An 18,298-nucleotide genomic window follows, 5' to 3' on the forward strand; every position below is an offset into this window, starting at 1 on the left:
GGGGGGAGGCCTTTCTGCCATGGCTTCTGGGCAGAACGGATTCCTTGATTCTGAAGAATCCGGCCTCACTGGAATCTGTGGCGGAATTCTCTGACATCCCTAATGGAAAACCAGTTCCCTTTCTAACCTGATGCTGTGCAGAATGGGGATGACGGAAGGTGGAAGTAGTTACTTCCAAATGGCAATAAACCCAACAATGGAGATATAATTATGAGATATAACCAGTAACACAGGAATGGAAAATAAGGTGGAGAAAATCTCCACATTTCTCTCTTTTATATGTATAGGCACCTGTGTTCAGAGAATGTCCCACCAAATTCAATCAGGCTTACTTCTGAGTAGACACATATAGTATTACACTGTCAGATTCTTTTGTCAGATTCTAGTAATCAGGACAGCCAAGTTTATGTATTATTTATGTATTTACAACATTGATATACCATTCCACATCTAAACAGATTCTGGAACAGTGAATAACAACAACAACAACAATATAAAAACAACATATGCAAGCATATAAGAAATAAAACAAAATATTAAATGTTTTTTTTTTAACTCCCAATACCAATTTAAAAAATGGCTGGTCAATCAAGGAAAACTTCTTGAAATAAAGATTTATTCAGCAGGCACCAAAAATGACACTATAGCAGGGAGGCAGGGAGTTCTACAGAAAGGGGGCCACCACACTGAAGTTTCTACTCCAGGTGGTTTCCAATAGGACCATAGGTCCATGCGGAACTACCAGGAGCATCCAATCTGATGACCTCAGTGAACAGGCAGGCTGATAATTTGACAAGGATATTTTATCCCCACCCTTGATCGTTATACCAAGATAGTGCCACTTCTGCTATTTGACTGGCCTAACTATTCTGATGGGAAGATTGCGCAGAAAGACAAATATAAACAGTGGGATTGAATTGACATAAAACACAGGCTGGATCTAGGAATAAGCAGAATACCAGAGAGCATGACATGGTATGTGACAACGTGGACGGTATCAATTCATTTTGCGGGTCATGGAGCCATAATTTCGAATGCTCCTCTATGAATAAAATAAACCCTATGTGTCAAAAATTAGAATGGCAGGAATATAACTGGGCAACAGCTTTTCTCTGTGATTTTCTAGTGGTTTTAAAAGTTATTATCTCTGGGGATTATTATTATTTGTTTATAAGAGAGCAATAAATTGATATCCTTCTCCTGCAGTCCAAAGTTGTATAGCCCCTCAGTCAGTTGCATGTGTATATCTACCACTGAGTGAACAGAGAGATGACCCTTTTGATACTCTTGGGCCTCTCAGTGGTGTTCAGTTCCATTGACCATGGTATCCTTCTGTGCAGGGTGACTGGGCTGGGTGTTGGATGTACCACATTGCAGTGGTTCCACTCTGCTTCTATGGCTGTTCTGAGAAGGTGGAGCTCAATCCAAACAAGAGAGAGTTCCTGTTAGTGGGTGGTTCATCTGCCTGCCTGAGTGGTTTTCAACCTGCTTTGGAGGTGGTTGCACTTCCCCTAAAGTGTGAGGTTCATAATTTGGGGGTGCTCTCAGATCTAGCTTTGACCCAGAAGGATGGGTGGCCTTGGTGGCATGGAGCACTTTTTATCAGCTGAGAGTAATATATCAACTACAATGCTTCCTGGGTAGAAATCACAAAGCTATTGTTATTCCCACTCTGGTAACTGCTCATTTAGATTACAGCAATCCATTATACATGGAGCTCCCTTTGAAAATGGTCCAGAAATTTCAGCTGGTACAAAACAGAGCAGAAAGATTATTAACAGGGACTGGCCAATATGATTATAATACACCATTTGCTTTGTGTACTGCATTGGCATCCATTCCATTTCTGAGCCAAATTAAAAGTGCTGACGGGATGCCATAAAGCCTACATGACTTTGGGCCAAGTTAACTGAAGGATACTCTCATCCTATATATACCTGCCTGGACTCTAAGATCAGTTTCAGAGCCCCTTCTCCAACAGATGAGGTGAGGGCCATGAAAGTGGTGACTACTCAGGAGGGGTCTTTTTCAGTTGTGGTGAACTATCTGTGGAATGCCCTCCTGAAAAAAGCTCACTTGGTGCCTAGATTATGGCATTTCAAGTACCAGGTGAAGACCATTTTTATTCTCCTCAGCTTTTCGGTCCTTCACATTAAAAACAACAACACTATATGTTTTATAATGTGTTTTTATATTATTGTTTTATATTTTGTTCTTTGTACCTCACAGAGAGCTTTCGTTATTCCATGGTATAAAAATATAAATAATGAATATGTAATGATGGTATAGTTTGTTCAGTTTATACAAAACTAATATGAATAAAAATACAGAAAATGTTTTTGACTGAAAGATCATCTTGTGACACCAACCTACTGAGAATGAGGCTCTATGAGGGATCGTCTCTAAGTTCAAAGGAATACAACAACAATGATGAGGGACATTAATTGAGTATGAAGAAATAAAAAGCCTATGGATCCATCATTTAAAAACTGGGATCATTACAAGGTGGGACAAGGACTGCATGTAAATGCACTACATTGATTTGAATTTACTACACTGTAGATCAAATCCACCATTTCCCACAACCATTCCACTCTACAGAATAGAATTAATGCTAAAGCAGAAAATAGACCCAATCCATCGTGATTACGTCCAACTAAAAGCATTTCAAGAAACTGTGACTGAATTAAACCCATAACATACAGATGCAGATACCTCACTTTAACTAGATCAGGGCTATATAGTTTCAGATTCATTAATTATTTCTTCTCATTAGCTGCTGTCTATTATTCAGCTCAGGTCTTATTACAATGATATAGCATTTGGGGGGGAATATGCAGCCCAGTAATCCAGCACTGGAAGACAAGATGGAGAAGATTTCCACAGCCACCATGTATTTTCCTTTTGTGCTCAGATAGGTTGGAACAAAGGTCATCCAAACACTGCAGAAGACCAACATGCTGAGGGTGATAAATTTGGCTTCATTAAAACTGTCAGGTAACTTCCTGCCTAGGAAAGCCACAGTGAAGCTAACAAGAGCCAAGAAGCCCATGAAGCACAGGACACAGTAGAACATGAGAGATGAACTTTCATTGCATTCCAGTAAAATTTCTTCAGGCATTGAATGCATGTCAAAATCTGGAAATGGTGGAGAGGTTGCTAGCCAAACCATACAAATAGTAGCTTGAATAAAGGAGCTGGAAAGAACGATGGAATTAGCCAATCTTTTCCCCACCCATCTCCTCATTCTGGACCCTGGTTTGGTGGCCATGAAAGCAAGAACCACAGTGATGGTTTTGGCCAACACACAAGAAACCGCCACTGAGAATATGATGCCAAAAGTAGTTTGTCGAAGGAGGCAAGTCACCTTCTCAGGTTGGCCAATGAATAGCAGGGAACAAAGGAAGGAGAGAAGAAGGGAGATGAGGAGAGTGAAGGTGAGCTTTCGGTTGTTGGCTTTGATGATGGGTGTGTCCTTGTGCTTAATAAAAATCCAAAGCACCAAAGCTGTGAGGGAAGAAAAGGAAAGAGCAACAATAGCTAAACTGATTCCCAATGGTTCTTCATAAGTCAAAAAGCTGATACTTTTGGGAATGCATAAATCCTGGTCCTTGTTTGGATAATGATCTTCTGGACATTCGTAACAGTTATCCATGTCTGAAAAAGATACATTGTTAACATTTATATACCATGTAGCATAACAGTTGTGGACAGTAATAACAGTTATCCATGTCTGGAAAAGAGAAGCATTGTTGTTGTTTTTAATACATGGAAGTATTGCGTATAGTACAATACAGTAATCAATATGACAAAGACCTGGATATGGACTTTTAGTTCAAAACCAATATGTAACATTCCCAATCAAATAAGTTTACAAGAACATCTACTAGGGGTTTATGAAACCCACTTACCATTCCAGTTTGGGGCATCCATGGGGGGGGGAGGAAATCCATCCCTCCCCCAGGAATCCTCCCTGGCTGGGCCCGGCCGCAGACAGACTTCCATCTGCTGCTGGGCTGCGGATGCAAATGGCATCCGGGATAGAGGACGCCATTTGCGTCCCTGCTCTGTTCATGATAGGCTATGTAATTATTTACGTAGCCTATCCTGGCAAAGAGCAAGGATGCAAATGGCGTAGAGGACATACCCGGACCAGGCAAGCGACAGGTAGGGTTCATCCCGACCAAAGTTTGTGGGGTCGCAGGGAGGAGTAGCCTGTTCTGCCACAGACTGCGGGGGAGTCCATGGCAGATTTCTCCATGGGTAAAAAGGGTAAAAAGGAGGAACCTGGGAACCACAGACCAGTCAGTCTGACATCAATCCCTGGGAAAATTCTGGAGCAGATCATAGAATCATATAGTCATAGAATAGTAGGATTGGAAGGGGCCCACAAGGCCATCGAGTCCAACCCCTGCTCAATGCTGGAATCCAAGTCAGAGCATGCCTGACAGATGGCTGTCCAGCCTCGTCTTGAATGCCTCCAGTGTGGGAGAGCCCACCACCTCCCTCGGGAATTGGTTCCATTGTCGTATTGCTCTAACAGTCAGGAAGTTTTTCCTGATGTTCAGCTGGAATCTGGCTTCCTGTCACTTGAGCCCATTATTCCGTGTCCTGCACTCTGGGATGATGGAGAAGAAATCCTGGCCTTCCTCTCTGTGACAACCTTTCAAGGACTTGAAGAGTGCTATCGTATCTCCCCTCAGTCTTCTCTTCTCAAGGCTAAACATGCCCAGTTCTTTCAGTTTGTCCTCATAGGGCTTTGTTTCCAGTCCCCTGATCATCTTTGTTGCCCTCCTCTGAACCCAGTCCAGTTTGTCTGCATCCTTCTTAAAGTGTGGTGCCCAGAACTGGACACAGTACTCCAGATGAGGCCTAACCAGTGCTGAGTAGAGGGGAACTAGTACTTCCTGGGATTTGGAAGCTATGCTTCTATTAATGCAGCCCAAAAGAGCATTTGCCTTTTTTGCAGCCACATCATATTGTTGGCTCATATTCAGCTTGTGATCAACAACAGTTCCAAGATCCTTCTCGCTTGTAGTGTTGTTGAGCCACATATCCCCCATCTTGTAACTGTGCATTTGGTTTCTTTTTCCTAGGTGCAGAACTTGGCATTTATCCCTATTCAATGTCATTCTGTTGTTTTCTGCCCAGCACTCCAGTCTATCCAGATCACTTTGAATTTTGTTTCTGTCTTCCAAAGTATTAGCTATCCCACCCAATTTTGTGTCAACTGCAAATTTGATCAGCATTCCCTGCACTTCCTCCTCCAAGTCATTCATAAAAATGTTGAAGAGCACTGGGCCCAGGACTGAGCCCTGCGGTACCCCACTTGTTACCTCTCCCCAGTTTGAGAAGGTCCCATTGATAAGCACTCTTTGAGTCCAATTCTGTAGCCAACTGTGGATCCACTGGATCGTTGTTTCATCTAGCCCACTTTGAGCTAGTTTGCTCATCAGGATATCATGGGGCACTTTGTCGAAAACTTTGCTGAAGTCAAGGTATATGATGTCTACAGCATTCCCATGGTCCACAAGAGAGGTTACTTGATCAAAACATGAGATCAGATTCATCTGGCAGGATTTGTTCTTGACAAATCCATGTTGGCTTCAAGTAATCACTGCATTGTTTCCAAAGTGCTTACAGGTGGATTGCTGTATAATCTGCTCCAGAATTTTTACAGAGATTGATGTCAGACTGACCAGTCTGTAAGTTCCCAGGTTCCTCCTTTTTGTCCTTTTAGAAGATCGGGACAACATTAGCCCTCCTCCAGTCATCTGGTACTTCAGCCTCCATGATTTCTCAAAGATAATACACAGTGGTTCTGAGAGTTCTTCTGCCAGTTCCTTTATTACTCAAGGGTGCAGATCATTTGGCCTGGGAGATTTGAACTCATTCAAAATAATTAGGTGTTTCTAGGGATGTACGAAACTCACCTTTTCACGGAATCTTTTGCGTTGGGGGGGGCGCTCCGTCCCTCCCCTCGGAATCCTCGATGGGGGGAAGGCGATCCGGTCCTCCCCCCCGGGATCCTCAACAGTTGGCTCTGCTCCGCGGCCAGGCCACGGAGCAACTGGCCAGGGCCATCCGCAGCCGGATTTCTGGCCGTGGATGGGCTGCTGTGGATGCAAATGGCGGCCGCTGTAGCGGCCACCATTTGCGTCCAGCCAGGGAGCCCTGATAGGTTACGTAAGAATTTACGTAGCCTATCATGGCTAACCCCCCCCCGAAAACCCAACATACGCAAATGGCAGCGGCTATGGCGGCCGCCATTTGCATTCCCTATTTTTCACCGATTTATCTTACGTAAATATTTACGTAAGATAAAACAGCAAAAAAAGGGGAATGCAAATAGCATAGTGGGCGCTATTTGCATTCCTTTATTTTTTTGCCATACTAGCCTACGTAAATATTTACGTAAGATAAATCGGCGAAAAATAGGGGATGCAAATGGCGGCCGCTGTAGCCACCGCCATTTGCATATGCTGGGTTTTTTTGTGGGGGGGGTTAGCTGTGATAGGCTACGTAAATTCTTACGTAGCCTATCACAGCTGCAAGGATGGCAATGGGGGTGGCAGCAGCCCAGCTGTGGCCAGCCAGAAGATGAGCCGCCACCGCCGCCACCACTTTAGCCGCCGCCAGAACTGCCACCACCACCGAATCTGCCACATCCGCCCCAGGTAAGTGCCGTCCCAGGGGGATGCCGCGGGGAGTGGGGGGGCAGGAGGCTGTTCCGCCACGGATTCCGAGGGGCCAGATTCTAAAGAATCCGGCCTCACTGGAATCTGTGGCGGAATTCTCTGCCATCCCTAGGTGTTTCTTGACCATATGCCTATCAAGCTGCAATCCTGCTCCTTCAGCATGTACTTCATCTTTGCCAGGGGGGTCATAGACCCTCTTTTGGGAGAAGACTGAGCCAAAGTAGGAATTGAGCACCTCTGCCTTTTCTTTGTCATCTGTTATCATTTTGCCATCCTTATTTAATAGCTGAACCACCATTTCTTTCCTGTCTTTTACTATGCATGTAGCTGAAAAAAGCCGTTTTGTTGTTTTTAGCATCCCTCGCTAACCTCAGCTCATTCTCAGCTTTAGCCTTCCTGATGTCATCCCTGCAATTCTGTGCTACCTGCCTGTACTCTTCCTTTGTACAGTGGCCTTCTTTCCACTTCCGATGTGTGTCCTTTTTTGTTTTCAGGTCATCTCTCAGCTTTATGTGAAGCCACATTGGCTTCTTCTGTTGTCTTCCACCTTTTCTTCTTGTTGGAATTGTTTGTAAATGTGCCTTGAGAATTTCCTTTTTTAAAAGCTCCCAGACAACTTGGACTCCTTTTCTCGTTAGAGTCGCTTGCCATGGGACCTTACTGATCATTGTTCTGAGTTTATTAAAATCAACTTTTCTAAAATCCAGGGTACGCATTTGATTATACTTGGCTTTTGCTTACCTTAGAACCAAGAACTGAAGTACAACATGGTCGCTTTCCCCCAGAGTTCCTGTAACTGCTACTTTATCCACTAAGTCATCTCTGTTGGTTAGGATCAAGTCAAGGATAGCTGATCCTCTAGTTCCTTCCTCTACTTTCTGTAGGAGGAAGTTATCTGCCACACAAGTCAGGACTTTCCTGGAGGGGCCATGTTTTGCAGAATTTGTCTCCCAACAAATATTGGGGAAATTGAAGTCCCCCATTACTACTACATTTTATTATTTATTTATTTATTTATTTATTTCTATACTGCCCAATAGCCGAAGCTCTCTGGGCGGTTCACAAAAATTGGAACCAAACAACACACAATAAAACAATTTAAAATATATAGAACATTAAAACCACAATATAACAATACAACCACAATAAAACCACAACAAAACCTAGCAGCAGTGCAGGAGTTTAAAATACAGATTTAAAACAGCAAAGCTAAAAATTTAGAAAGCTAAAATGCTTAAATGCCTGGGAAAATAAGAAGGTCTTCACCTGGCACTGAAAGGAATACAATGTAGGTGCCAGGCGAACCTCACTAGGTAGCTCATTCCAGAGCCGGGGTGCCACAGCAGAAAAAGCCCTCCTCCTAGTAGCCACCTGCCTCACTTCCTTTGGCAGGGGCTCACAGAGAAGGGCTGCTGAAGATGATCTTAAGGTCCGGGCAGGCACATATGGGAGGAGGCGATCCTTTAGGTAACCTGGCCCCAAGCTTTTAAGGGCTTTGAATGTTAACACCAGCACTTTGAATCGGGCCCGGAAATGGACTGTCAGCCAGTGCAGCTGGAAAAGTACTGGAGTAATATGAGCTCGCAGGCCAGTCCCTGTTAACAATCTTGCTGCCCTATTTTGGACCAGCTGAAGTTTCCGGACCGTTTTCAAAGGCAGCCTCATGTATAAGGCATTGCAGTAATCCAGACGAGAAGTTATCAGAGCATGGATAACTGTAGCTAGGCTATCTCTGTCCAGATAAGGGCATAGTTGGTATACCAGCCTAAGCTGATAAAAAGTGCTCCGTGCCACTGAGTTCACCTGTGCCTCAAGTGACAGTTCTGGATCCAAGAGCACCCCCAAACTACGAACCTGATCCTTTAGGGGGAGTGCAACCCCCTCCAGAACAGCTTGAATATCACCTAGCCGGGCAGACGAACCACCCACTAACAGTACCTCCATCTTGTCTGGATTGAGTTTCAGTTTATTGGCCTTCATCCAGTCCATTACCGTGCCCAGGCACTGATTCAGAACAGCCACTGCCTCACCTAGTTTTGATGAGAAAGAGAGGTAGAGCTGGGTGTCATCCACATATTGATGGCACCTCAGCCCACACCTCCAGATAACCTCCCCCAGCAGTTTCATGTAGATGTTAAACAGCATGGGGGATAAAATAGAGCCCTGTGGAACCTCATGGCACAATTGCCATGGCACAGAGCAATAATCCCCCAGCACCACCTTCTGGAATTGGCCATCCAAGTAGGAGCAGAACCACTGTAGTGCAGTGCCTCCAACTCCTAACCCAGACAACCTATCCAGAAGGATACCATGGTTGATGGTATCGAAAGCCGCTGAGAGGTCCAGGAGAATCAACAGGGTCGCACTCCCCCTGTCCCTCTCCCAGCAGAGGTCATCCCACAGAGCGACCAAGGCAGTTTCCGTTCCAAAACCAGGCCTGAAGCCCGATTGAAATGGATCTAGATAATCCGTTTCATTCAGCAGTGCCTGGAGCTGTCCTACAACCACCCGCTCAAGCACCTTGCCCAGGAAGGGGATGTTGGCCACTGGCCTATAATTGTTAACATCCTCTGTGTCCAGGTTAGGCTTTTTCAGGAGTGGTCAAATTACCGCCTCTTTCAAAGCAGCAGGCACCACTCCCTCTCTCAAGGAGGAATTTACAACTTCATGGACCCAGCCAGACATCCCCTCCTTGATTGATTTAATAAGCCATGAAGGGCAAGGATCAAGCACACAAGTGGTCGATCGGACTTGGCCAAGCACCTTGTCCACATCCTTAGGCCTCAGTAACTGAAACTCATCCAATAAAACTGGACCAGACAGTGCTCTGAACGCCTCTACCAATGGAACTGCATTAATGGTGGTGTCCAATTCATGACGAATCTGAGCGACTTTATCCTCAAAGTGCCGTGCAAACTGTTCACAGAGTGCTACCGAGGGTTCCACCATCTCTCTCCCTGGCCCAGAATGTAACAGGCTGCGAACCACTTGGAAAAGCTCCGCTGGACGACACTGAGAAGATGCAATGCTGGTGGAAAAGAACTGTCTCTTTGCCACCCTCACCGCCACAGAGTAGGCTTGATAGTGGGCTCTTACCTGTGTTCGGTCAGACTCAGCACGAGTTTTCCTCCACCTGCGTTCTAGCCGTCTCCCCTCTTGCTTCATTGCCCTCAGCTCAGGTGTATACCAAGGAGCTGGCTGGGCTCTATATCATGCTTCCTTAAAACATTGGCTATTCGCTTTTCAAAAATTTCATCCTCGTCTTCTCCTTGATTGGGTGGCAGGTAGTAGACTCCAACCACCAGGTTCCTTTTATTCTTTGCTCCATTTGTTTTGATCCAGACGCTCTCGATGGGGCTACCAAGCTCATCCTCCTGTATTTCTGTGCAGAGATATGTATTTTTCACATACAGTGCAACCCGACCTCCCTTTCTGCTCCTCCTGTTCTTTTTGAACAAGTTCATTCCTTCAATTTCTGTATTCCAGTCATGAGAGTCATCCCACCAAGTCTCAGTTACACCTATCAAGTCATAATTTCCCTCTTGTATTAAGAGTTCAAATTTGTTCTGTTTGTTTCCCATACTCTGGGCATTAGTATAGAGACATTGAAAACCATGTGCTTCATAGTCTGGCTTTCTTCCTACATGTGTCTGAAGACTATTATTGGGTGCTATTAGAGCTGTTCTCTCCGTTGCAGTGCATGAGCCTTTGTCCATTGTTACCCCAACTTTACATCTCCCTTCCCCGTAGGATTCAGTTTAAAGCCCTCCTGATGAAGTTCTTCATGCTGTGGCCAAACACATTCTTCCCAGCCTTTGTGAGGTGCAACTCGTCCCTTACCAACAGCCCATCTTCCAGGAAGTATAGCCCATGGTCCCAGAATCGAAATCTCTCAAGTCAGCACCACCTTTGTAGCCAGTCATTCACCTGGAATATTTTTTGTTCCCTTTCTATCCCTCTTCCAACTACTGGAAGGATGGATGAGAAAACTATCTGGGGCCCAAAGTTCTTGAGTTTCCTCCCCAAAGCTTCAAAGTCTGACGTGATTTCTTCGTAGCTCTGCTTGGCGGTATCATTTGTTCCCACATCTGTCAGTGGGCTTTATGAGTGCAGGCAACCTTTCAGTCATGTCTCTAATCTGTCCTCCCAGGAGACAACATACCTGGTGAGTCCACGGGTCTTCGCGACATACTTGGGTCTCGATCCCACGCAGCAAGGAATCTCCCACTACTACCACTCTTCTCTTCTTGTTGTTGTAGGCCTGGGTTTCATCGCCTCTGTTTGACTGACCTTCAGCCTCTTGCTCACTCTCATGTAGGTTCCCCTGTGATTCTTCCTCTGCAGGCTGTCCTCCAGTCTCATCCACAAGTACCTGGAATCGGTTCCACAGCTCCACTGCTTCCACTGGTGCAGAGTGGTGTCTAGTTCTTCTTCTCCTAACTGTCACCCTTTTCCACGGAGTATCCTCTACTCCATTTTTCTTCACCTCAGCATTTCCCACTTCTGCCTCAGCTTGCTGTTGCTCTTCAAGCTTCTGGTCTTCACTTTGCTGCTGTAGTTCCCCCATTCTGTCCAAGAACTCTTCATGTTCTCTTATTCCCCGGAGGGTAGATAGTTGCCGTGCCAGTCCACTTACTTTTTCTTCCAGGAGCGTGATCAACTTGAACTTGTTGCAGGTGTAGGCCATGTTATTCTCAGGCAAGAAAACAAACATTGCACACACTTTGCAGGTCACCACCACTGGAGAGTCTTGTCCTTCCATAGCCTCTTTTCCCTTTTTGTGTCTAGCTTTGTGATTGTTCTAGACTAGTCTGTGCCTGCTCCTCTATTCAATAAATGAAAATTTAGTTAGAAAAGAAAATGTTAGGGGCCTCCCCCTTGACCTCCACTGCCAAACTCCACTGGCCAACTCCTGTTTGCTCCCCCTGTTCGCTCGCTTTCTGGGAGCTCACTCTCTGGGAGCTTGCTTGCTTCTGTAGTCCCTGGACTAGCTGGAGCAGCTTGCTCTGCTCTGCTCTGCTCTGCTCAGCTGGGAGTAGGGATGTACGAAAGTCACTTACCTTTCCATGTATTATGTTCATGGTGGGGGGGAGGCGTTCCGTCCCTCCCCCCGGAATCCTTGACGGGGGGAGAGGCGCTCCGTTCCTCCCCCCTGGAATCCTCAACGGCTGGCTGTGCTCCGCAGCGGCTCCGCAGAGCAGCCGGCCAGGCTCAGGCCAGAGCCGTCCGCAGCTGGATTTCTGGCCACGGAGGGCTCTGGGTAAAAACAAAAACTGTGTGCGCAAGTGGCAGTGGCTACAGTCGCCGCCATTTGCGTTCCTTATTTTTGGCAGTCTTAGTCTATGTAAATCTTGACCACTATGCTATTTATGTTCCCCTTATTTTCGCCATCTTAGTCTACGTAAATCTTGACGTAGACTAAGACGTGTCAAAATAAGGAACACAAATGGCAGCGGCCGTGGCCGCCGCCATTTGCATACGCGTGTTGTTGTTGTTGTTGTTTTAAGTCAGCCGTGATAGGCTACGTAAACATTTACATAGCCTATCATGGCTGACTGTAGGGACGCAAATGGCGGCGGCTACGACCACCGCCATTTGCATCCCTGCTAGCCAGCAGCCAGATGTCCGGCTGCTGGCAGACCCTGCCGGCGACTCCGCAAAATCGCTGCGGAGCACAGCCGGCCAGCCGGGATTCCGGGGGGGAGGAACAGAGCGCCTCCCCCCCCATCCAGGATTCCAGGGGGAGGGACGGAGCGCCTTCCCCCCCCATCAATATAATCCGCAAAAGTTAAGTGCCTTTCGTACATCCCTACCTGGAACATTTGTCCCAGGTAAGTCTTCTTTGGAAGACAGAAACAAAATTCAAAGTGATCTTGATAGATTGGAGTGCTGGGCAGAAAAAAACAGAATGACATTGAATAGGGATAAATGCCAAGTTCTGCACCTAGGAAAAAGAAACCAAATGCACAGTATAAAATGGGGGATACGTGGCTCAACAACACTACAAGCGAGAAGGATCTTGGAACTGTTGTCTATCACAGGCTGAATATGAGCCAACAATGTGATGTGGGTGCAAAAAAAGCAAATGCTATTTTGGGCTGCATTAATAGAAACATAACTTCCAAATTCCAGGAAGTACTAGTTCCCCTCTCCTCAGCACCGGTTAGGCCTCATCTGGAGTACTGTGTCCAGTTCTGGGCACCACACTTTAAGAAGGATGCAGACAAACTGGAGAGGGTTCAGAGGAGGGCAACAAAGATGATCAGGGGACTGGAAACAAAGCCCTATGAGGACAGACTGAAAGAACTGGGCATGTTTAGCCTTGAGAAGAGAAGACTGAGGGGAGATATGATAGCACTCTTCAAGTCCTTGAAAGGTTGTCACAGAGAGGAAAACCAGGATCTCTTCTCCATCATCCCAGAGTGCAGGACAAGGAAGAATGGGCTCAAGTAACAGGAAGCCAGATTCCAGCTGAACATCAGGAAAAACTTCCTGACTGTTAGAGCAACACGACAATGGAGCCAATTCCCTAGGGAGGTGGTGGGCTCTCCCACACTGGAGCATTCAAGACGAGGCTGGACAGCCATCTCTCAGGGATGCTCTGACCTGGATTCCTGCATTGAGCAGGGGATTGGACTCAATGGCCTTGTAGGCCCCTTCCGGCCGTACTATTCTATGATTCTATGATCCCTAACATCTACACCTCTATGCTCCAGAAACTATGCCTACCTTAGTGCCCTGTCACCAGGGAAAGAAGATTCCCATCACTGAAGGTGTTTCCGCCCCCAGAGATCAGTAACTATGCGTTATCGTAACTAGGGATGTACGAAAGTCACTTACCTTTTAGACGAGGCAATTTGTGGTGGGGGGGAGGCGCTCCGTACCTCCCCCCAAAATCCTTCTCTGGCCAGTTCCGCTCCATGGAGATTCCGCAGAGCCACCGGCCGGGGCAGCCCGCAGCCAGAAATCAGGCTGCTTGGCAACTTCCTTCCAGAAGAAAAAAAAAATGGCATGCGCAAATGGCGGCGGCTACTGTGGCCGCCATTTGCGTTCCCTATTTTTCACCGATTTATCTTACATAAATCTTTATGTAAGATAAATTGGTGAAAAATAGGGAATGCAAATGGCGGCTGCCATAGCTGCCGCCATTTGTGTATGCCGTTCTTTTTAAAATTATTATTGACTTGCCATGATAGGCTACATAAATACTTACATAGCCCATCACGGCAAAAACCAGGACAACAATGGCGGCCGCAGCCGATGGTCGAAAGACCAGCCGCTGCCGCTGGACCCGCCGCCGGACCCACCGCCGTCCGGAACATCCACCCCAGGTAAGCCTCGTCTTTGGGGGAATCCGGGGTGGGGTGGGGGGCAGGCCGTTCCTCCATGGATTTTGTGGGGCCGAATGCCAGTGTATTCGGCCTCACTGAAATCCGTGGCGGAATTCTCCGCCATCCCTAATCATAACCTCTGTGTCAACTTTTGTGGATATTCTGAAATCTGTTCCTTTTCTTTTCTTTTTTTCTTTGAAATGGGGTGGTGTACATAAGAAGCAAGATATATCATATGCATAAATTAAGCTGCATCCCCTTTTCAGCAGACACTACATAACAGCAATTTTTTATATGCAATGGAAATTGGTGACTGCAAAGTGTATGTACACCTGATGAATTGAAACCAATTTTTTTTTAACTTGCGACATGACATCTCTTACCTTTTTGGTTTGAAATCTTCCCTTCTGGGCACGGAAAACAATCATAACAGCAAAATGGCTTCCCTTCCTTCTTTGTCTTACTGTAACCCATCTTGCAGATGTCGTTACACAGAGAAAGGGGCTGAACCTATTTGTAAATGAAAGTGGTGAATGTTTTAACATGTAGAAAATATATTCACGGAGTTCACATCTCAGGGGTTGCAGCTGTGAATCTATAAAAGTGGTTCATGTTGATGGTTATATCTCATTTTTTGTCCTGTGTAGGGATGGCAGAGAATTCTGCCATGGATTTCAGTGAGCCTGGAATCCGTGGCAGAATGGCCTCCTGCCCCCTGCCCCCCTGCGGAATCCCCCCGGGATGGAACTTACCTAGGGCGGATGTGGCGGTGGCAGCAGTTCCGGCAGCGGCGGCTCCGGCGGCTGGTCTCCTGGCCGGCCGCAGCCAGGCTGCTGCAGCTGCCATTTGCGTCCAGCCAGGCTGCTGTGATAGGCCATGTAAGTATTTACATAGCCTATCACGGCTGGGCAAAAAACCAAACAAACACCAGCGTACGCAAATGGTGGCGGCTACGGCAGCTGCCATTTACGTTTCCTATTTTCTGCCATTCTGGCCTACGTAAATATTTACGTAGGCTATTACGGCAAAAAAAAGGGGAATGCAAATAGCGTAGTGGGCGCTATTTGCGTTCCTTTCCCCCCTCCCGCTGTTTTAGCCTACGTAAATATTTATGTAAGCTATTACGGTGGGAAAAAAAGGAACGCAAATAGCGCCCACTACGCCATTTGCGTTCCCCTTTTTTTTCACCATAATAGCCTACATAAATATTTACGTAGGCTAGAACGGCGAAAAATAGGGAACGCAAATGGCGGCCACTGTAGCCGCTGCCATTTGCATACGCTAGTGTTTTTTGCCCAGCCGTGATAGGCTACGTAAATACTTACGTAGCCTATCATGGCAGCCTGGCTGGACACAAATGGTGGCCGCTACGGCAGCCACCATTTGCATCCTCACCAGCCCATCCGTGGCCGGAAGTCCGGCTGCAGACGGCCCTGGCCGGCTGCTCTGCAGAGCTGCTGCAGAGCAGAGCCGGCCGGGCAGGATTCCAGGGGGGAGGACTGGATCGCCTCCCCGCCCATTGAGGATTCTAGGGGGAGGGACAGAGCGCCTCCCCCCCACCGTGAATCGATTCCGCGAAAAGGTAAGTGACTTTTGTACATCCCTAGTCCTGTGCTTACATACTTGGTTTATAGTAGCTGAATGGAAATGTGTTGAAATAGCAGGGCTGTGAACCGCCTCGTTACAAAGCCCAAATAACTAGGTGAAGCGGGCAGATCCAGAGCAGCCTTCTCATGATACGAAGCAGATCAGAGCAGAACCGAGGTGCACTGAGGCAAAGCGCCTCCCCCCACGAAACGCCTCCCCTGCCTCATATATTCGGAGCCCTACTAAATGCCTGAGCAGTCCAGACAGGCTGTCTCCAAAATGTGTCAACTTTTGAAAGCGAATGGGAAGTGTTGGAGGAGGAGGAGAGAGAGAGGGGGAAGGTGAGCAGACACAAGAGGCGGGGGGAGGCAGGAAGGTTAGCGCAGGAGGAGGAGGGAGTGTGCTTTAGCAAATAGGAACTCCTGGCCAGAACCAACACCAGCAGTCTCCAGTCAGGGAGACTGGTGGAGGAGGGGGCTATATATTTCAGTGAAAGGCTGTGTTTGGTTATTGCACTAGCTGTGTCTTTGGGAGAGGGCTGGTGTATGGATAGATGATCTGGTGTGTGTGCACGCACATGCATTCCTTGCAGTTCCTCTTTCTATTTCTTCATTCTCGATCGCCATTAGGCTTTCCTTGATATTTAAAAGGAAACAAGCAGCTAGGTTGTAGTGTGATTGTTCCCTCGCTCCTTGTGCAACTTGCCCCTTTGGGACTGTGTCTTTTGCACCCTGTTGCAGCCGCCTTCTCCTATTTTTTTTCTACCTTCGACTCGTTTGTTCTCTGTATTCTTCATATTCATCTCTCCTTTCAATATATATTTCTTCAAACAAACATAGCTTTTCTTTGCTCATTGCTGCTACTCTCCCCCCTCCTCCACCATTCCATTGTTCTTGTCACTTGTGGACTCCGGAAAAGGTTGCATGTGTTTCTTTAAGGTTGGTCCTCACTTCTGCTTTCTCCATTCTATTTCCCTGTTGTTTTTGTCTTTCAACTCTGTCTGTTCTAGGTTTTTAAAAACCCAGTCTTTTTTTCAATTTTTAAAAACAAACATTGACTTCTGGGCATGTTCCTCCCCCACTCTTTAAATCATATCCTCATATTCAACCATTTAGTTTTTTCTTGCTTTCTAAATTCTTAAAGAAAGGCATATTATAGCAGCCTACGTGTTTAGTATTTGGATCCCCCCGCCCCGTGCTGAAGTGAACTGCCTGTTTCTTTTCTGTGTTGAGCCTCACAAAACAGAAATTAAAAAGGGGGTTTTATTTTTATTGTTTACTTGCTTTTGGCTCTTCTCTTATGCCCTCTATCCTCCTGTATTTCTTGAACTTAACCAGCCTTCCATAATAGAACATGAAACATTAAACAATATATTCTTTTGCTCTTTTGTGTCTATGTCTGCATGTGTGTGTGTGCTAGGTTGTTGTCCTACCAATGCTATATGTCCCAGTTTCAAGACAGTGTTGAAAAAACACTAGACACATACTATTTATATTAATTACCTTCTTTTCCCAACAACAATCCACTCTGTGGCAAAGCAATCCAGTGCAATATGAGGCATCTTTGGGTGTCAGCAGGGGCAGAGGTGGGCAAGGTGCTGCTATCCCTAGCAGCACCATTAGGCAAAATGGCTGTCCCCTAGTCCAGATACTGTGTCCCAGTGCAGTAGGGCAGCAGAGTGCAGAGGCCGGTTGCAGTGCCCAGAGGTCAGTATTCGAGGAGGCTGGCATATGCAGCTGCAGTAGTCACACTCTTGCCAAAGGAGGAGCAGCATCTCCTTCTGTAGTAGAAGAGAGGAGCCCACTGATGGACATAAGGTCAGAGGTGCCTGACATCCTCAGCATGGCGGAGGGTGAAGAGGAGGAGATCCTCCAGGGAGCGTTGGAGGAGGAGGAGAAGGCAGAGGCTCCAGAACCCAACCCCTCTTCCATTGTCCCCCCTGCTTGTGTGGTGCACCCCCCAACTCAAAGCAGGCAGTCTGTGTCTCCTCCTCCCCTGAAACATCAGGGCAGCATTATGTGGGACCACTTTGAGTTGGCAGTGGATCCCAGCGCTGCCATCTGCCGCCACTGCAAGGTGTCTCTGAGCAGGGGAAACAGCCAGGGCACTACAGCATCAGCAGCCTGCTCTTGCACTTAAGGTGGCAGCACCAATCGGTCTTTGTCGGGGAAGAGGCCCCCATGTCCCAGCAGGCCGGCAGCAGGGTCAAGCATAAGGGTGGTAATGCTGCCAGAACTCCTGCAAGCTTTCCATCTCTCACGTCCAAGAAGCTTAGGCAGGCCACCATTGAGGAGGTGGGGTGGGAAAGTATGGATCCACCATGTGGAGGTTTCCAGAGTTCAAAAATCAGTGTCCCTTCTGGGCTAGGCACTAACAGTGTTCAAAAATAGGGATGTACGAAAGTCACTTACCTTTTAACGAAATTGATTTGCAGTGGGCGGGAGGCGCTCCATCCCTCCCCCGAAATTCTGGCCGGGAGGGGAGGCGCTCTGTCCCTCCCCCCCCCGAAATTCTGGCTGGGGGGGAGGCACTCTGTCCTTCCCCCCCCCTAATCCTGGCCGATGTCAGGGTGGACACTGAGCCCATAGAGTCCCAGAGTAGTTCTGATTCTGAGGAAGAGCAGTCGCTCCTGGGAGAGGAGCGCGCTCCTCTTTCCCAGGACCAACAGCTGACGGAGATTCC

General features: G+C 47.0%; 1 protein-coding gene across 2 annotated transcripts in view; it reads right to left on the reverse strand.

Moving 5' to 3' along the window:
* Window positions 1–417: 417 nt before the first annotated feature.
* Window positions 418–18,298, reverse strand: part of LOC146342487 (vomeronasal type-2 receptor 26-like) — a 29,668-nt gene continuing 11,787 nt past the window's right edge. For both annotated transcript variants that reach the window (XM_084808567.1, XM_084808566.1), the window contains 2 exons: window positions 14,413–14,539; window positions 418–3,657 (listed from right to left, as the gene is read on the reverse strand). In XM_084808567.1, the coding sequence (XP_084664693.1) occupies window positions 2,756–3,657; window positions 14,413–14,539 (1,029 nt within the window). In that variant the 3' untranslated portion in view covers window positions 418–2,755. The remainder of the gene's footprint in view (window positions 3,658–14,412; window positions 14,540–18,298) is intronic.

Source organism: Heloderma suspectum, chromosome 6 (assembly GCF_057233095.1).
Source record: "Heloderma suspectum isolate Gila_16-S chromosome 6, 16-S_ref, whole genome shotgun sequence".
Lineage (NCBI taxonomy): Eukaryota > Metazoa > Chordata > Lepidosauria > Squamata > Helodermatidae > Heloderma > Heloderma suspectum.